The following is a 21,676-nucleotide window of genomic DNA, read 5'->3' on the forward strand; positions in this document are numbered from 1 at the left end:
TTAAAATCATTGACAGAGCAGCGTATCTGCAAATACAGGATTACTTAGAAGCTAACAATCTACTAGGCTCTCGGCAATCAGGCTTCCGTCCCCTTCATGGAACTGAGACAGCCCTGATTGACCTCAAGACCCAAATTGACGAGCTGAAGGACAATGGCAAATCAGCCATGCTACTCCTCCTTGACCTTTCCGCGGCCTTCGACTTGGTAGATCATGCAGTTCTATGCAATCACCTTAGTTCTGCCGTTCATTTTTCAAGTGATGCCATAGCCTGGATACATTCCTTCCTGGCAAACCGGACAATGAGAGTATTTTCCCCCCTAGCAGCTGCTGATCCCATACAAGTTTCATGCGGTGTCCCCCAAGGATCATGTGTATCTCCAACATTGTATAACATCTTCACTAAGCCCCTGTTCGACAAGCTGGATAGACTGGGTGTCATCTACACTAATTACGCTGATGACACGCAGATCCTTATTCCTCTCTCAGGCAACTTCTTGGCGGACACAGCCTTAGTGAACAAGATATATCTCCTCATTCAGGCATGGATGGCATCTCACGGCCTCTGCCTGAACGACGACAAAACTGAGCTACTGATCCTCGGCTCAGAGCTGGCCATCAAAAAACTGGACCCTAATTATGCCTCATTTAACATAGACAATAATATCATTAAAGTGATGCCTGCAGTTAAGACTCTCGGGGTCCATCTTGACTCAGCGCTCAACTTCAAGAAACAAACCAACTCACTAGCATCCTCCACTGCATACACCTGTAAACTGATCCGAGCATGCAGACCTTTCCTAACGGAAGCTAGTTGCATTACCCTAGCGAACGCACTCATCATATCCAAGCTGGATTACTGCAATGCCTTATACGCTGGCTCCAACAAATACATCCATGACAAGCTCCAAACACTCCAAAACAACGCTATCAGAGCAGCTTTAAACATTCCTAACAGAGTTCATATCTCCACCGCTAGGAAGAATATTCACTGGCTAAAAATCAAAGACAGGATTGCGCTCAAGACTTTATCCCTTACCTCCAAATGCCTCAACCACATAGCGCCCCCCTACCTGGTAAACAGAATCAACAAGAGAATCTCAAACCGACCCACCAGAACGACGAATGCCTACACACTAGTGGTGCCCAGATATAAAAAGAGCACAGCGGGCGGCTCTAGCTTCCCGGTCATAGCTGCTCAAACCTGGAACAAACTCCCCCTTGACCTCAGAATAGACCAACCATACACCAGCTTCAGGCGTAAAGCCCTCTCCTGGATTCGCTCCCTCGACACTTAGCCCGTCCGTCCACCTCACCGCCACTTTTCCCGGATGTGCATAACTAGATTACAGGTCGCTAGACTACCTGCTCTATCTACAGTTCTGTACTTTGTACTGCCTGTATATGCTTTCCTCTCATCTGTATAACCTTTTCTTGTATTGCAACTAAGTTCTCAAGTATCCTTGTACTGCCTGCGCCCAGTTACCCTCGCGGGTTTGGCTTCTGCGCTATACCAAATAAACAAACAAACAAACAAACAAACAATGGAAAAGAAAAGCAAAAAACACTAAACAACTCGATTTTGAACGAGAATGACGCAAGACAAGCATCTAAGCCAGCAAGATCGAACCCAAACAAGCGGACTAGAGTTGTCTCGAAATCTAGCTGCGACTCGACAATCGATGGACTGGAAGAACTCTGCAACTTGTCCACTTACTCACATGATGTAAGCGAAGAATGCAGCAGCGCTTCCTATGATAACTTCTCCAATGCGAGAACAAATTCTCAGGAAGCACAAACTCAAAGGGCCTCATTCCGACCCTGGCGTTAACCAAGGCGCTATTAGCGCCTTGGTTGACGCCGTTATTTTTCCGACTCCGCCATGGTGAATGGCGGAATTACCGCCCCATTCCAAGGTTGGTGGGGTCGGTAATTCCCCATTCACCATGGGCCCTTCCCCATTCCCATTTTTGCCCCATAGGGCTCAATGGGAATGGGGAAGGCCCTAATTGCGGCACCGTAAATTACGGTGCTGTAACTAGCTCCTAGGTCCCTTTGCGGGTTGGTTTTTTAACGCCTGCAAAAAGCAAGCGTTAAGTACCAACCCGCAAAGGGAACTCGGAATAGGGCGGTAAGGGTTTAACGGCACCGGTCTCGTTAACAGTGACCGTTACCCCTTACCGCCCTACTCGGAATGACCCCCAAAGTCACTAAAACAGATCGAAAACAAAACGGATTCAATCACGTCTTCCCTTAAAAATGGGAGAGAATCGTGCTACAGCCTTTGTGGAATTCGATAACCAAACGAATGGCGGAAAGATGGTTATTCCCTGCAACAGCAAGGTAAAGCTAGTTACTGTATTAAATCCAAAGCGTACAGCCTCCAAAAAACAAAAAATTGGAGAACCAACTCTGAAGACTTCCATCTCTGGGCAACACTGCACATCATCAGAAAAAATAAAATTGGCAAACGTGATGGCGGATGATATCGATGTAAATCTGAATCGTGGCAACGTAATGCGCCTCTTGTGCTCAGTGCCTTTAGTAAGGACAATCACTTCTGATGATATACAAATTGTTGAATACATCTCAGAAGAACGTATTGACTGTGTATTGCTACACGTTAGTTCGCAAGCAGTCAGAGGGTCACTGAGGGTGTAAAGGATGACATTTTATGCCTTGGCTTCGAGATCTCCGAATATCTCGAGCCGACAAGACAGAAAGGAGCAGAAGGCATTGACAGGCGAGAGTGGAAGAGCTCTCTGAGTCACCAGCGCAACCAGATCCGCAAGCACTTGAACTCAAATTCAACGTCTGTTATGAACAATAGGACCATTCAGCAATCTGAAAAAAACACTAACTAGACAATGATGGACTGGATGCCGTTAACACCTTGATTTCGTGGAACACCAGAGGCTTCAGCCACTTATAAAACAACTTCCCAGTGGACCTATCAGACAATTTCATAATATGCCTGCAGGAAACGTGGATGCGTCAACCTCCCGTAAAAGATAGATACCAAATACTAATAAACCCTGCAAGTAAAAACACAAGAGGGCGCCATTTTTTGGGGCTATTGACGCTGATAAAAATAGGAACAAGTTGGGAAGTGGTGGATTCAATAAACCCAAATGGACATGTCCAATCGACCCTACTTGAAAGAATAAACAGTGGAGATGGAAAAGAGCATTATACATCTCAACACCTATTGTTATTCAACGTATACTGGAACCCAGCAAAGATCTCGGCAGGGGCATTTATTAAATTGATAACCACAATAATCCACAATAAATGTCAAAGATCAGAGGAGTCTCCAAACCTCTGGATAATGGTGTGTGGTGACCTAAATACATCCTGGTTTAATGGAAACCAACAAAAAAGTAATCCTCGCTGCCCTGAAGATCTCAAGGATTCCTCCAGAAGAGCACGATGGACCGAGGCTATGGAATCCAGAGATTGTACTATGGTCAACGGAAACGTGCCTGGCGATTCTCCGCCACAAATTACGTGGCTAAATATGGGATTAAAGAAAATATTGGATTATATTTGGGTCTCGAACATTGTGATGCACAAAATTACCAATCTGCAGATAACACCGACGAATAACAGTGATCACTACCCATTGACAATGTCCTGGCAACCTCGGTGTAGGTGCTTGAGTGGTACGTCTTGTACTCAATTATAAGTGAATTCTGGCCGCAACAGACTCAGGCTGAATATAAAACAGACCCAGCAACTAACTTCTGTTTTTCAGTCAGAAAACAAAGAAAGCTCAGACCCTACAAATTATCCAGCAATTCTTCTAAATTTGAGCACGCACCCCTCAAGAAATCCTCTTCCAGTACCTAACCACAAACATACGTGGAGTACCAGCTTGAATAGTGAAAAGAAGAAATTGAGGAAATATTTAAAAGATCTGCGATCCAGATTTGGTACCAATAGATTAGGTATAATCAAACAACGCAAACAGGTACCGAAACTGGTTAATAGCATTCGCACACCAGCGGAACCAAGAACGTGGCAAGGTGATGCTTTCCTTGATAAGAACACATAACACCAGAGACATTTGGAAAATCTTAAATCAAGATCATCTAAATCGAGCTGTAACAATGGCAAATGGAGTACCCGAGGCGGCATGGGTGAGCCACTTTCAGAAAGTATTCTCATCCCATGTTTGATCGACGGAGGAGGAAAACAACTCTGCTGATCCATGCTGGGACAAAATAGAGACGGTGGATAACATAGTCTGTGCTATAGCAAAGCTAAAAAATTCCAGAGCAGCTGGCCCGGACGGCATCACAAATATAATGTTAAAACAACATTCTTATGAATGGGCCAAGTTCATAGCTGGATTGTTCGTGATAATAGCAAAATCTAGAAAAATTCCTTCATCCTGGTCTGAGGCAATAATCGTTCCGATCCGTAAGAAAGGCAGCATGGACGTCCCTGCCAATTATTGACCAATTGCATTATTGGATACCATCGGAAAGGTATTTGCAACCTTCTTACAGAAAAAAATCTCAGCTTGGGCTCTTCAGTTTGAGGTAAACGATGTAAGGCAAACTGGTTTCACAAAGGGAGTTGGAACCGAAAACAATCTTTCCATATTGAACCTCTTGAAACTAGAAACCCTGCGAACAAAAGAAAAAACTGTTCCTTGCATTTATTGACATGCAACAAGCTTTTGATGGAATAAATCGGGCAAAGCTTTGGGGAAAGCTGAAGAAATGGAACTGCCCAGACAACATACTAAATCCCATAAAGGCCTTGCACGATTTAACCTCGATAAGAATAAGGCTAAATGAAAATGGCGACCTCTCTGAACCAATTGCAAAAAATAAGGGAGTGAAGCAAGGCTGCCCACTAGCAGCGGTTCTATTCAAACTCTACATTGCTGATGTGTCAGGAACGTTAGCAAAAACTCAGTGGGCCTCATTACAACACTGGCATTAAGGGGTTAACGGCGCCGTAAAAGGCTGCGGCGCCGTTAAACCCTTAACGCCCGATTCACACTTTAACGCATGCTTTTTGCAGGTGTTAAAGTCCAACACGCTAAGGGACCTTGGTGCTAATTACGGCACCGCAATTTACGGTGCCGTAATTAGCGCCTTCCCCATTCCCATTGAGCCCTATGGGCCAAAAATGTGAATGGGGAAGGGGCCATGGTGAATGGGGATTTACCGCCCCGCCAACCTTGGAATGGGGCGGTAAATCCGCCATCCACCATGGTGGATTCCGGCATGGACCATGGTGCTAACAGCACCACGGTCCAACGCCAGGGTTGTAATGAGGCCCATTGCTTCCCCCCTAAAGTCAACGGAAATCCTGTAAGTTGTCTGATTTATGCAGACGATCTTGTACTGATTGACAAAACGCAAATAGGCTTACAGAGGTTATTAAATACGCTGAATATATATTTGATGGAAAATGATTTGAAAATCAACGAGGAAAAAACTAAGATATTGAAGTTCGGCATCGTTGAGGGTCACAGAAATAAGAACTTTAAGTGGACAATAAACAACGTCCCGATTGAAGCAGTGAATGAGATCCGCTACTTGGGTATATCCTTTAGCACTTCGATAAGAAAATGGAGTTGGGTGACTGAACTTGAAAAAAGAATCAAAACATTAGCTCTACAAGGAGCTAGAATTCACTCACAATACAGGAAATTGTCTTTGATTCCAGTACGAACCTTTTACCTACAAAAGGTGATACCAGCAATAACTTTTGGAGCCGAGACAGGCTGGAATATTGACTACAAGATCTGGTCAAAATTTGAAGGTCTGTTTTGGCGACGTGCGCCAAGAGTGCCTAAATATTTATCAGTGATAGTAATTTGCCATGAATTAGGACATGAGCCTATGTATGGAGCAGTCATTTGGAAATCGATGGCTCTGCTGCGAAAGATGTCAATGGAGAAGCCGGAACCAGCATTTAAACTGTTTAGCTCACTAAAAAACTCAAACATGGAAACCCTACAGAAATTGTGGTCTGAAAAAGTAAAAGCAAACATGCATGCTGCAAATGTCACCATGGAGATGGTATTAGAACGTCCTCAAAATGCCAAGAAAAAGTGAGACAATGGCTATGGATTGATAATCTGGAAAAATATCACAAATTAAAGAATGTCCTGGATTTGAGGCTAACATCGAACAAATTGGACCAACTGCCGAAATACTTGTGCAAATTTCCGTCTCGACATCACAGAGATGGTTTTCTGCGTTTAAGAACAAACATTTACAAGACTAGGCAATTGTGTTTTGGCCGGCACATTGACAATATAAAGGATCCTCTATGTAGGTTTTGTGCGAGCCATCTGGAAATGATAAAACACATACTGACTGAGCGTCATTTGCTTAAAGATCTAAGAACTTTACACTTGCTCAAGTTCGCTCCACTTACTGACACTATGGATGACTTGTGGATGCGAATCCTAAGTGGGAATTCAATTCACCTGACTTGCGCAGTCATACATTTTCTGGAGAAAACGTTAAACTGAAAGGTTTTCTGAATTTTGAACTCTGATAATCCACAAGATGTGAAATGGAGAGACTGATGAAGAAAGCTGATAATAAAAATTGTAATAAAAGTTTGTAAGAAACTAGATATTACAAATAAAAAAAATAAAACAAATTTGCAAGAAATGAGAATTCTCCCTAACAATCTGCCTCCTTGGTTCGGAGATACTGCTTTACTCTTGGTAAAATTGCTCCTGGCTTCAGCTTGATCTTCACTCCCCCTATGCTCTTTATGCAACCCACATCATATGGACTTGTTGTCCATAGGGTGCTGGGTATCTTGGCCCTGTTCTCTTTCCTGAATGCTGGAGGCGCCTCCAGCGCCAGCGACATTCTCTGTGGCACTCCTCTATAGTGAATCTGTATCTAGTTTGTCACACACATTTCGAACACCATCTCTTTTTACAGCCTCTCTTCCCTGAAAAGTTCCTTGTCTGTCACTGTTGTCAACCTGCATCGCTCCGCCACTGTGATCACTGCTCTCTATGCCCATCCTTCCCATGCACTGCAATCAATCCTCTCTTGTTCCCTCTGGCTCATCCATTGGTGTGTCCTGTCTGCCCACATGTACAACATTATGCTGGCTCTCTCACTTGCCCCTGGAAACCCCCTGAAATGTCCCTTGGGCTCTGGTGCATCTGTTGCCCATATCTCCAAACCCCCCCTGGGAAACCCCCTTCGTTGTGATGCATCTGTGGTCCAAAGACGTGCCCTCTCTGTTGGCCTCCCCTTCCTCGGAAACCTTGCTGTTGGCTGCCCCTCCCCATGTGGGTACACCAGGAGGGTTCCTACCATGGGCGGTGCAAACTGCTGTGTTTGCGGTTGTTGCTGTTGTTGCTGTGCTTGTGGGGTGGAGCTGGATATGAGCGCTCCTTCCATTGCATACTTCGATTGTTTTTTCTGTACTGGTTTCGCTTCATCTGCCTTCCTGTCCTCTTCCTTTTTCTTCTTCTGAACCAGCTCTGGTAGCCCAAGCACCAGTATGTGATAAAATGTTGCTCCGGTTTTATCCCAAGGTTCAAGTTTCAAGGTGCCAAAGCTCCCGAATTTTCTGAATGTACTGCACAGGGTCTTCATCTTCCCTCATTTTGTGTGACGTACTGGCCCCAAAGTCTGACGTGTGTGTATATTGTGTCCTCAGTGCCCACTGTACTTCTGCCCTGCGTTTGCAAATGGCGACGCGTCATGGGCTGTGTTTTGTGTTGTCACCCCCAGGAACCCTGCCCTTTTCCTTAAATCACCCGCAGCATCTCCTAAGATCGATACTAGAAGTCCCTTTATGTCACCCACTGCTAGTTTATGGACAACTGTCATTTTCTCCATCTCGTATATCTGCTTCCTAGCTCCCGCACTCAGTGATGGTAATCTACACTTCACATTCTCCTTGTCTGTGTGTTTCCATTGCACATACTGAGGTTGCACCTCTCCTCTTTCTAATAAGGGAATCTGTGTGAATGCTGCTGCCTCCTTGTGTGTCCTCCTGGTCTATGAAGTTTGATACCAGCTCAACATAACTGCTGTTTTCCTTGTGACTGTAGCTTTTACTGTTGGAAACGGGTCTCTTCCTTGACCTCTGTGCATAGCTTTGGCTCTTCTAAGGAGATGGCACAATTCACTCCACAGAAGGCTCATACATATTTCCTTGTCAGAAAGGAAGGAAGGAGTGGCCTTGGGTTGACCTAAGGTTGTCACCCACTGCTAGTGTTAAATAGCTGTTCTTGATTTCTAAGGATTTTACCTGAACTAAAAATGTGTCTTTCGGATTTGAAAAAGTCAATTACATATGTATCTTTTAATCTTTGGGAGCAGTAGGAACATTTTAATGGAAATGCCTTTCTTGTTTGCTTGTTGAGTGGCACAAGTTTAAAAGGACAAGTGACCGAACTGGGAGATAGAGACCTCCTCTTGGAAGCTGTGAGCTGAGAGCTGTGGCTCATATCATTGTGCCCAGCTGGCACAGGAGAAATATTATTTTAATTTGGGGTTATGGTGCGGTAGACCTTTTAGAGGTCTCTGTTATTGTAACGTTGTGAATCCTGGTAGGAATTTGAAGAGGTAACTGGCAAGCAGCTGTGATTAAGTGTCCATTCCCTGGGAGAAAATGTTTCACCTTTTGAGATAGATGACATAATTCTGGGGTATCCAAAGAGGAATACATTTGCTCTTCATCACATTGGAGAAAAAAAGAGGAATCCTTTGAAATGGTGTTGTTGACTGTGTCAATGATGGATTGCAATGTTCATGTGATGGATCACAAAATTTGCTTCGTAAACTAATTTTACCTGGAATGTTAAAAAGGATCATTTCTACACTGCAAAGCTACTACATGTTATTCTGGTGAGGATGTCCACATTTAACAAACATTTATATTCTGGATGAATGAGATCAGAAGGTGTGCCTTTTTAGATGAATTGCTCTTTGGGACTGTTCCATAGCACTGCATTCACATGACACAGACTAAAGCACGGGTGTACACAAAGTGCAATCAAAACGTTTGACTTGGTGTGGAGCAGGTGTTTTCCCCATTGCTCTTTGTTCTTTGCATGCAAGAACTCCTCTACTAGTGCTTATGCCCACAGCCCCTTGCTGTGTGCCCCATGCAGCAAGTATGAAGCAATGGAATTGGAAAACACTACACTGCCACAACCATGTTGGACACTTTAACTGGCTCTGAAAGTATGTATGATTCTGAACTATGATTAAGGGTGAGTGGGGTCTTACCGATCTTTGGGATAGTCTATGAATCTTGACCATTATTAAAATAGTGAGGCAGGATTAATAGCTTTCACTAATATGGCAGCAATATTAACACTATTTTGTAAAAGGCACTCAAACTAATCAGAGGATGTTTTGGACTTTCACACAGTATGGAAGGTACTGATAAAATAAGACAACCTGAAGAGAAAGGAATCATCAACTGAACGGAAATGATGATACTTGAGAAATCATTGGGTATGGCAAAGTGATATTTCAAATTAGCGACCATTTTACTGAGGGTTATCGATGAGGCTACACAGAATAAGGTAATGTATTAGCGTTTTTTTGGCAGTCCACCAGACCATGTTTTACTGTGAATTGATGATCAGATGCATTCTATAACATAAATACATAACAAACCTCATTTAAAGTTAGAAGGCAATGCTTTGTGGGGCCTACCGATACATTGATGGTAAACAAGCCAGGTCATGCAGAAGTCTGCCCATTCATCCTGGTTCATTTAGACGACCTTTTGCTATGGATATTTTTACCATTCATGTAGAGCTGTATGGGAACACTTGACTTCTTCGTACCGTTGCTTTCGTCTTTTCTCATCTTCAGTAAAGTACTGCTCTTCTTCTTGGCCTCCATGCTAATCTATTGGCTCCTTTGTGCTCTAACTACAATTCTTCTATTCACCTATTTGGCATTTTTCCTTGTGAATCGGTATATCCCGCCCTTTCCTCTATCTGATTGCTTCTTTGAATCAAGCATATTATGCCAATCCTTATGCATCATCTTCAAATATCTCGTTATGGTTTATCCTTCTGCTCTGACATATGTATACTCTCTCACCCATTCCTTTAGATTGCAATCTCAGTTTCTCAAATTAATCAATCTCCTCGCGGTACACAATCTCCTTTCCATCCCATTGATCTTCTCACCTCTAAACACTGAAACAAACGCCACTTTCTATTAGATCACGCTATTCTTTCCTCTCTTTTGTTCCCAGGCCATCGTTTTCTGTCTCTTTTTTTGTAAAATGTATAATGCTTTTTGGCTCTTTTTATTGTACAGTCTTTGGATCTGTTGAGCGCTTTGGCAAAAGACGTATTGCAACCAAATAAGTACAGTATGACTTCAATGTATAATGCCTTAATTCATCAAATGTAAATAGAAGCTTTATGTACTGTTTTGTTTGCTCAATGAACATTAATTGCATTGTATGGTTCATGCTGGAGTAAGGTCAGAAAAACGTTGCTCTTACCAACACTGCTTGTGGTGGGTGCTGTTTCTTGCTCCACGGCCCTAATGCTTTTACTTGAAAGAGAGAACCAGAGAACAACAGAAGCTGTAACTAGGGATACATATTTAGATGTTGAATGCAAAATACCAACCATTTACCAGCAGAGGTCTTTACTAGCTTATTTGTTTTCCCTACCTCTGACTATTAAGATATACCTTGAGCAGTTGCATTTGAAAAAAATTTAGTTCTTGCATCATATCAATATAGATTGTTTGATATTATTTCATAACATAATATTTCATAAATGCAAAAATCAAACGAAGAAAGTTTATTTGCATAGCTTTTATTGACAAACAAAGCGTGCTGCATAGAGACTAAGTAGGGTCACCTGTATATCTTGGATGATAAGACAGATACAGAGTTAATTGTTAGTGCTTTGGAGTTTGAACAGGGAATTTGATGAGAAAATGGAAACACTGTGGCAATAATACCCGAGTCGGTGGGCCAATACCGCCCCAGGTAATGCCCCCAGGGGTAGTTAACAAAGCCCCGGGGGTATTACCGTGGGCGGTATTGGCCCGCCACCGAGGGTCTTATTGCCATTAGCACCCCGGCCTGTTAGACCGGGGTGCTAATGGCATTTTTTTTTCTGTTTTGCATGTTTCGGTACAGAAAAAAAATAATTCAAAAAAAGAAAACAAAAGAAAATGGCGCCGGGAAAGGGAAAACATAGTCCGTTTTCCCTTTCCATGGCGGCCATCGGGAGCGGACGCGCTGGGATAACAAGTGTTCCCAGCGCATTCGCTCACAAGACCAGAAGAAAAAAGAAGGTAAGGTGGGTTGGGAGGGCGGAAGGGAGGGGGACGGGGAAGGAAAAAAAAATAAATAAAAAAAGTACTGTGGTCTCTGGCGGGGGACGATGGAAGCCTCCAGCTGTGTGGAGGCTTGGAGCGGGGATGGCCATACTCCGAGTATCCACATGGCTGGAGGTTTCCATCGTCCCCCGCCGGAGATCGCAGGATAGAAGGTAAGTCGGGTGGGGTGGGAGGTGGGAGGAGGGAGGAATAAAAAATTCTTACCTGAGTCCCGGGCAGGGGAAGAAGGAAGCCTCCAGTGACGGGGAGGCTCGGAGCTGGGATTGCCCCGTTTAGAGCCTCCTCATTGGCTGAGGGGCTGCCACGCCCCTCGACGGGAACAGAGTAGCCGGCACGCACGGCGTAAAAGGGAATACTGTGTGGTATGGCTCGCAAATGAGCCAATCACCACGCAGTATTCCCGTTGCACCGCGCGTGCCAGGTGCTAATGACTGATATTGTACTTTAAAACATAGCTGCAAGACTAAAGGGCAGCAAGATTGGCAGCAGTAATGTACTTCTATCAAGGAAGGGAAGATCGGCTAATACCTGGGTTGCAATATCCCCTCAAGCAGCAAGATGGAGTAAACAGGATGAGCATGGATTGCAGGCTCTTTCTTTTTTCATATGCATGTGCTTCACACTGCTCTACAGATATTGTATGTAACATACATGTATTGAGAAAGCTATTCGAAATTGCATATATGTTAAAAGTTGTCAAACAGGCTAAAGTAAAAAATGCCTTCTCCCATATGTAAGCAGAGTTTCTTGCTGTGCAATATCCAAGATGTGCCTTCTGGCTTAGAAAGTGCTACATATCATGAGCCCTAGGATTTTTGGACTCTAATTATGTTTATCAGGTTACGGTACCAATAAACACAATGAGATATTGGTGAAACCGATCATAATCCAGCTTCAAGAGCTAAGTATTTGTTGGCATGTAAGAGGAAAATAGGTTATTATGAGCAATTGATTCTACAGGAATGCTTGACAGTAGGAAAGATATGTTATGTCAGTAGTGACACAAATAGATTCCTTGATGAAAGTGCATTGAATTGTGAGAGATGTCGACCAGATGTGATTGTGGGGGTGGAAATAATACAATAAATAAATGGTAGTGGTGGAAAAAGACGGGCCTCATTATGAGTGTGGCGATCCAGGAAATAAGGGTGCCGGTAGCAATGTACTGGCACCCTTTCCAGACCGCCACACTCTGACTGTGACCCTGCGGGTGGGGGCCGTTACGCACAGCAGGTTGGACCTGCCAGTAGTAACGGCACCCGTCACCAGAGTTTTCCCGGAAGCACCGGCACTGTTAGCAATGGTGCCGGTGCTTCTGTGTCCACATTCCCATGGAGTCCTATGGGGACTAACATTTTCTGGTGCCTGAATTCCCGATCCGGCGGGACTTGTAATGTCCAGAGGCACCGGGAAGTCAGGTGCTGGATTCAGTGTTACGAGGATGGCGGCACCCCACCGGTAGCACCGGGGAGTGCCACCATCCTCATAATGAGGACCAGTCTAATCCTGAGGCCCAGAGCGATTAGAGTTTTTATAGCTCTAACCAAAGTCTACTTGGTAAATAATCAGAAATTATATAGATAGGGCAGGTTTCTATACTTATGGGGTGATACATGCACAGTGATCAGTAGATGAATGTTGTGTTCATAAAGTGTAAATTAATTATTCATCAATGTTAACTCCTACATTCAGTTGTTTATTTTGTGCTATTTGTAATCCGTACACCTGGAAAAGTGCAATCTAAACTCAATAAATATTATGAATATCTATAAACTTAACCGTTTTTTGAATGATATTGTGGTGTACTGTGGTGTACTGTGGAACTTGTATATTTATTTATACACACTAATATAGTGGTTTTAATGAAACAATAAGATACATGAGTTTAGACATATTTGATACTGTTTACCGTTGACATACTTTATTGATTAATTAGAGCAGAAAACACGCTCTAATTTATCTCATCACAGGCTTACTTTTGTATCTTCTCTAAGTCTACTTCTTGACTGTTCTTCTATACTCCCATGATCTTCCTTTTGCCCACCTCCTCCCCCCTACTGCTGTTGACTCCCCACTTCACCTTTTCACTCTAGACACCATTCTGTTTAATAGTGTCTTCACTGTTCATCACCTTCTTTTAAGCACCACACCTGAAGACAGCGCTATTTAAAGGGCTGGCCTCTTCTCACCATCTCCTCATTAACTCCTCCTTAACTTAACATCAGGCCACATTTACACCTTTGACACCTATAAATCCAAGTATAACTTTTGAAACTTTGTTTTCAAACTTCCAGGGTCATTCTCAGCCTTGCCTCCTGGATATATCTGTGTCTGTCCCCAATCCACTGTGTCTATCTCTTCCTAGCTTCCTGTTGTATTATGGAGAGAGAATTTGGAACATGGATTGAAGTGTTGTCATATGTGTGAAGATGATTCTTCAGAAGCAGTTGGAAGAGCTGTTGGGACTGAGCTGGATGGCTGGGGGGCTTTTTCACATGAACCTGGTGTTATGCTATCAGCACATACACTACATCCTACCTGGAAATGCTTTGATTACTCGATTGAGCTTGATATCACTTCCCAAATATTCCTCTACCCCAACCTCCTCTCTCTCTCTCTCTCTCTCTCTCTCTTCAACTTGCTCATTTTCTGTCTGCCCAGCATAATTGATTTCTTTCTCTTCAACATATGTTTCTTACCCTAGCTGCTTCTGTCTCCCCCAATCACGTGGTTATTTCTTTCCCTGGCCTGGGAGATATATGTCTCCTCAGACTCCAGGGTCTCTCTCTGGCATGCTTCCAGAGCCCTTCCATATCTAGCCCCTGAGTCTCCTCTTTTACCATCACACTGGGTCTTTCTTTCCCCATTTCTCCTGGGCCTTGCTCTTTAAGGGTCCCTGAGTTATTTCTCATGCACCTCCTCTCTTCCTTACCCTATCAGATTTGGGCTTCCTCGTGGCAGCCTCTTGGGTCTCTGTCATGCCCCCCTGTTGTCCTCTGCTCAAGCTCCTTCTGCACTATTTGCCAGCCATCAAGTAACAAGCTCCTTCCACACACTACCCATCCTTCTATATGAGATTGACTATGGCTTGCAGCCTCTCTCTGGACTGAAATGCACTCAGGTTTGTCTCATTTTGCATTTGGTACAGGGATTGGGTGATGAGATCCATCCACTGGAAATATCCTTTTGTTTTGATGTAGATGTTGTCCTTTCCAATGGTTGCCCCTCTCACTGCTTACCGCACCCTTGTCCAATGCTTGGAGAGGACTCACTTAGTCTAACAGGTTATGGCTATGGCTTGTGTTTTCTGTCTTAGTTTGGATAACACACTATCTGCCCTGTGGTTTCTGCACTAGTAAGAGGTGACACGTGGAGATCCGAGCATCTCTATGTGACTGCTCCTACTCAATACCCTTAAAGGGACAGGCATTTCTAAGGTGGCAATGTGATGAGCCCCTGGCATTTGTGGATGCCATGTTAAGGGTAGCCAGAGGATTATACCCACAATGTCCCGAGACATAGTACTACCTGTCTTGCGGTTGCACCTGGCTACCTCTGCAATCCCAGAATCCACCAGTGATGTTAGGAAGGGGATTGTGTGACAAAAGCCAGTCAAACCTACATTATAAACGTTTGTTCAGAGATTTAGAACTATAAAGCAAGTTAAACATTTGTATCTTTGCATTTGATTATTGTGTTAAGCACTAACAACTCATAAATGATTTAATTGCTGGGAGCAACATTTATGATATTGCATGAGGGTCTAGAAAGAGCAGTGTTTTGTCTTTTCTGCAATGTCATTAGCTTTTCAATGCCTTTCATTCGTAAACCTAGTAGCTAGAACCTGTAAGGTGAGTCTTAGAGCTTTAGTGTGTCAGAACCAGGGGATGCCAAACTGGTATTGAATCTTTAAACCCCAGCCCCTGTCAGCCTGCTACCATTTGACTTTTATTTAGGCAAAATGAAGTGGGGCCATGTAGAGCCTTGTTAACCAGGGTCATAACCTTAAAATAAATACTGATTCTGAATTTAGATGGAACCAATACAGTCTCCTCAAGACTTCTGTTGTGCTGTGGTCGCTTTCCGTACAGCCATATTGCCAATATGCTGCCACTAATATACTGCACAGTGCAATTGTCCTGCTTGGAACCCATTATTGCCTGGGCTACTGTGCTTCCGGCAGATGGCTTTGTTTAAGAAAGGGCAAATGCCACACAATATCAAGAGGTAGAACGTGTTCAAAGGGAGGAGTATGTTTGCATACGTTGGTACGAAGAAAAAAGAGGAGCTAAGAATAAGGCCTAAAGATTTCATCTCTTGTTACAGCAGATGGATGCATCGGTGATGGGCAGATGCACATGTCAGCAATTCGTTTTTTCATTAGAAGTCTTGATGTGAGAAGAAGAAACATGGTCTTCATCTGGTTAAGACTAAGACATATAGCTTTCCTACTGCCTTCCAAAAGATCACATATTTTTCATATTAAATTTTGCAGTGCCTATTGTGAGTCTGAACAGAATCTGTGTGTTGGCTGCATAGTCATGGAGGCATACCTCTTTAACCAAGAAATGATGCAGATGCTTACTAGAGCAGTGACAGATATGTCCCCTCCAGGACTCAGCACTTAACTGTTGATGAGAAGGAAACACACAAACCTACTTTTGCATTGCAGGTTCTTCCACTAAACAAGAGTTTTAACCAGTTTCCTTCCATGTCCACCACACCCTCCAACACTCTCTCTGAGCAAAGATGATGTAGGCAACTGTTTCAAACATGGCTGAAAGGTTAAGCAGCATTAGTACACCCACTACATCTGTGTCCAGTAATGTTAGCTGGTTCTGTCTCTCTCTGCACGGCCTGAATCCTGATTTACTTCCAATCAAAAGGCGACTGAGACCTATGCAAAATGGAATGACATTGAGTTGCCAGTAATCATATATAAATGTTCTTGTGCAGGGCACATTGGCCACATTCATGTAGCTGTTTTACACAAAGAGTTAATGGAAATGTAATTAATAATCAATCAGATGACTTGTGATGTCTTTAGCAATCCCGGAAGTATGTCACCCTTAAATGAATGTTTTCTGATGTCTGGGATAATTGGAGGTGGGCCTCAGAACTGCTGAGGGACATGGATCCAGGGGAAAGAAGTGAGGCTCAAGCCCTTGATAATATCTATTATTCAGGCTGGTTGAGAACCAATTCTGGGTTGGACTATTGCAGGGAGTTGATGAGAAATCTGTCAAGTCTGTGAATTTAAAGTTGCAAGGAGCTCTAGCATGCATGCAAATATTGAGGTACTATGACACAAGGCGGTGGACCGACCATGTCAGTAACAGCCTGCCACCCAAGTTAGATTCTAAGTGATCCGGCTTTGGCTGATTTTGCCGCCGCCGGAAAGCTTGCATGAGAAAGGTGCGAACTACCAAAAGTTTGCACCTTTCTCATGAGAACACACTTACATACTACGGGGGCTGCAGAGGTTTCCCCCACAACCCCCGCTCACTATACTGCAAAGTATAGTGAGCGGGGTTTGTGGGTGACACCCCTGCAGCCCCCGTTTTTATTTTTTTTGCAGGGGTGCTGCTGGGGTGTCACCCGCAACACCCCACTCACTATGCCACACAGTATAGTGTGTGGGGTGTTGCAGGGGAGACCCCCGCAGCACCCGCAGTCTTTATTTTACATTTCTTTTAACTTACCTACAATGCTACCACCAAAGGTTCAAACTTTTGGTGTTCGAACCTTTGGTGGAGGCATTTTTCAGTCGTTTTGTACGGTCAGACCTTATTTTTCAGTCCGATCGTACAAAACCCTTGTTTCAAAGTGAACCGAGAGACCCTTAATGCAGGCGGCAGTGTCATTATTGACAGTGTCTTCACAACACCGAGAGTCATACCATCATTAGCAGCATTAACACCTGTGAGTAGCTGCATTCGGGTGCTAAAGGCAAAGTGAAAATAAAACAAATTCCAAACTGTACCTGCTGGGGTTCCAGCAGGATATTATACTGTGAGCACTTGATGTTTACTGGTAGGATCTGAGAACCTGCAAGGACTGATAGAACTCATCAGGTCCTTGCATGGAGATCCAGTATCCAAAGCTATGTCATCCAGATTGCATGATAGCAGGATGGATGGTTAAGATGCAAGAGTCCATGCATTTTGTACCGATAATTGTCAGAGTGAAGAGGTGGTGGTGCACACACTGCTGCCCAATGCTCACTAGGGTGGTCAAAATCTCAAACAGATATGAGGGAGAGTTCCATGTAAGAGGACGCTTTAGTATGGTGCAGCTAGCAGGAAGTTTGAACCCAGTAGGATGTAAAGTGCTGCACTAAGTTTCCCCATTGGGTGTCCAGAATATTCCCCTAAGAATGTGTACAACAGATATAGCCATCACTCATGAGACAATATTTCAAATGGGGTAAAATAATGCACACAAAATAATGTGTGATATAATATCTAATTTTTACATAATAAATCATTGCTTATATGACAGCATTACATACATCTGGGCAATCTGTTTGAGAGTAATGTGCGGAGGGCACCTACTTACTGCCAGTGTTACAGGATGAACACACCAGTATGAATGGTAGTGCAAATGTGACTACAAAAGGACTACACAACATAAGGCAGAGTTGTAGTCAAGAAAGGGGCATCACAGACAGCTCAGTTAAGGAAACACAAAATGGCTGTTATTCAGGTTCATGTTTTTGTTTATGTTTGTGCTTATAACACGAGGTAGCCTGCAGGCATCAGGGCGCATATATACTGAGGACAAAAACAACCAGTAATACCAACAATACAGAAAGGTATAGGCAAAAGGTAAGTAAGGTGAAAGGCAGAAGCTAAGTGTTAAGGATGGGTGGAGCTACTATTGAAATAGAACCATATTGGGCTGCTTTCGGAAAATCTAGAGGCTCTTCTTTGTATGGTGAGGAAGTGTTTCAAATAAATTGGAGCATGTCCATGAAGACATTTATGTGTCGAAGTCAGCATCTTGAAGGTGATCCTGGAGGCAACAGGGAGCCAATGAAGTTCCCTCCTGGACGAAGTGATGTGATCTCGTTTCGAGATACCTTTTATGATTCGGGCTGCACCATTTTGAAAGACTTGTAGCTTCTGTATACAGTTCTTGCTGGCTGCCCCAAGCAGAGTATTGCAGTAATCAATATGGGGTATTATTGTGGCTCGAACCAGAATCTCACAGTTCTTGCTGTTGACATATGGTTTAACTAGCCTGAGTAACCTCAGGTGATAGAGATTTGTTTATGATCTTAGCTACATGAGTATCTGCGCCAAGTGACTGATCCACTATCTCTGAGTTTTGACCTGGTCTATGCTTTTAACAGAGTGGCCATCAATGGAGTATATAAATTCAGAAATGTGTAATGAGCAATGAGCTGAACACATATGAGAACAGTCTCCCCACATTGTGTTGTGTGCCCTAGTCCAGCACCTACTAATCAAACACATTCCAGGCTCAGTTATGACCGCAAATAGATGAGAGGCAATGCGCTCTGACAGAAAGTTGGGGAGCACTGTGTAAGTGATTTCAATCCGGCACACACCTAAGTCAACGCCTAGCGTGTATTGCACAACTGAAATCCTTATTTGTTGTCTAAAAGTTATTTTATTCTGAATGATGTACCACTCATATCATGCCCCTATCCTGGACCCCCCCCACCGGTCACACTGAACCAGGAATCAGGCTGGCTTGCAAAGTTAAAATATTTATTTATGTATTCACAATTTAATCATACTATGTTTTAATGGGTACGCAATGATCACCAATGGGGTGATGTAAAACTAAATAATCTCTTTAATACACAAGGAGCAATAGTGAGCAAAACAATTCAGCACAGAAAAAATACCTTTGTGTGTGTGTTCAGCTCAAATAGCAGTGTGGTTACCAGTTCCCCCTGCACACCCCTCAACCCTCCCAACAGGCAATGTAAAGAGATGAGAAGAGAGAGCAGGTATTCAGGAATGGCAGTATTCAAACAAAATATCAACCCCAATTTCCCCCCAGCAACACAAGAGAAAAAAGCACTAAAATTGAGGGAGCTATGGACGTTTTAGTGGAGGTCATTTTTTTCAGATAGGTGCAGAAATGGGAAACAGGAATGCACTTTTAAAAGGCAAATGGGATTTCTTACTCTAGATTATGACTATAGAAAAAGAGAATGCCACACATGAATCTCCACAGTTCCTAGCCAAGAAACCCTTCACGTGGTGGATACTCAATTTCTTTCGGGGATTCACTGTAGTTACTCACAACACTAATGACTTAGGATTTTAGAAAACAAATAAGAGAAACTCAGCGCAAGAAAAGTTCTGCCAATTCAAAAATACTCCTAACAATATCAGGTTCTGAAGACACGATAGGTTGGGTTTAAGATAGGGATTACCATGGAGAATACATATGCTAGTGACACAGTTCTATCTATAGATACTCACTAGATACATTTTTAAATGGAACCGTCAGGATTCTGGTCCGTCAAGATTTCTGGTCAGGGAAGGGAATCTGGTTCTGGGATAGACAGCTCGGCACATCGGATTGGACTGGGTCTGTTCACAGCACGGCACAGGACTGGATCAGATCTGCAATGGCTCTGGTCACAGCACGGCACAGGACTGGATTGGATGTTTTGGTTCTGATGATAATTATTTTCAGCAGGCAAGCAGTACAGCACAGCCCGGCTGTATGTTTGATGTTCCCCTTAAGTTTCTGGGGTTGGTTATGGTTCTGGAAATTTAAGACCTAGACTAGCTGAAAATGGTTCAGCTATGCAATGGGCCTTTCTGCTTTGCCAAGTTTCTGGAGTCTGGAGCAAGAAAGATGGATAGTTATGCAGCAGGGTGCTCCGCCAGCATTCGGATAGTGGGTGAATCTGTCTGTCCTTTTTGAGTGCTGAGCTGTCTCTATTTATGCTTATCATAAAGGGGGTGTGTGTGCTGGTTTATCTTAAGCTCACCCCTTTGACAGGGATTGGTCAAGGTCTCCTCTCTTCCTTGATAGGAGGAGAAAAACAGGGTGTCACTTTTATAGTGTGGGTTTATGGGGCTTAGAATCCACCCCTAGCTCCTTGAACACAAAATCTACATTTGGTACAATACATATTTCCACATGTGCAACCTCTATAACAATCATATATACAGATTACATATTTTGAGTAGCAGATACTCCTCCAAGCCCCGTTGCTGTGGGATCTTGTGTCTGCTTTTCACAGAATTATGCCCTTTTCATCCGGAACACAATGTCCAAACTAGGAGCAAATTTCTAGAAATGTGCGCGTTGAACATGGGCATATGTAGATAAAGTTTCATACTTCAATCAGAAATACATTTTGTGTAATATCACTTTTTCCGCCGTTTCTTCCCAGAACATGTCACAGAGTTCTGGGCCTTTTCACCCGTGCCTCCAGAATTTACATTAACAATGCCGTTATTCCTATATTTTGCACAATTTTAGTAAGTTATCAGTTTTTTTAAAATGTGTCTTTTGTCCTTGTTAAGCAACACATAGTTGTTTAGCTCCACCCCTTTGGTCTCTCCCTGGGACACAGGAACATCTCCTCCCTGTTTCTCCTGGGCAGAGGCCATTTACGAGCCTTCACGCCTTGCATTTCCTTTAGCTGGAGGATGTCCATTGTCTTCTTCCCCACTGCAGACCAAATTTTTCCCCACCCTATAATCATCACTTAGGTGTGATTTCCTGCTGGAGAGGACTGGAGTCGGAGGCCTTGACTCTGTGAGGAAAGCAGTTATTCCAGTTTGGGTGGCTTTTAGCCAGGCTTAAATTTAAATGTTAATTCTGTTGCATTTTTCCTTAACTTAAAAACAATTTGTGATTTCACACTAGCTGCTAGAACACTTATTACAGATTTTAAACAATGGGCTCAAACAATTACAACATAGATTACTCTCAGTAACTGGCCACTTAGATTGCCCACATTTGACTTCAGTTTATCCAAGTTCAAAGTTTATCATGCAGGCTTCTGACAGCTGTCATTCAGGTGGCCGAGGGTACTGTGCTCAGATTTTGACAGATTCCACAGGCAGGCAACTTTTGCTGTGGATGTTTCTTTGATACTTTCAGCTCTTCAGAATATTGTGAGTTCACAATGATTTCTTTTACCAAGTGAATTGTAGCACCCAGCAAGAATGTTGGTGTTTGAGGGTGTTTTGTACCGACATTCTGCAGTTTCAGCAATCAATAATAAGGATTTCAATCCAGATTTTGGGGTTTCCTTTAGCAAAGCACCGCTTTTCCTTCTGTGCTCCATCTTCACATGTGGTGGAGCCCAGTGACATTTTTTCAGGAGTGAGATCTCT

General features: G+C 43.3%; 1 protein-coding gene across 5 annotated transcripts in view; it reads right to left on the reverse strand.

Moving 5' to 3' along the window:
* LOC138473193 (VPS10 domain-containing receptor SorCS1-like) overlaps window positions 1-21,676 on the reverse strand; it is a 3,088,785-nt gene that overhangs the window by 75,259 nt on the left and 2,991,850 nt on the right. For 4 of the 5 annotated variants that reach the window (XM_069611754.1, XM_069611755.1, XM_069611757.1 and 1 more), the window contains one exon: window positions 10,483-10,535. The exons of the other annotated variant lie outside the window; for it this stretch is intronic. In XM_069611754.1, the coding sequence (XP_069467855.1) occupies window positions 10,483-10,535 (53 nt within the window). The remainder of the gene's footprint in view (window positions 1-10,482; window positions 10,536-21,676) is intronic. 5 annotated transcript variants of the gene reach the window in all.

Source organism: Ambystoma mexicanum, chromosome 8 (assembly GCF_040938575.1).
Source record: "Ambystoma mexicanum isolate Mex_15411 chromosome 8, UKY_AmexF1_1, whole genome shotgun sequence".
NCBI lineage: Eukaryota > Metazoa > Chordata > Amphibia > Caudata > Ambystomatidae > Ambystoma > Ambystoma mexicanum.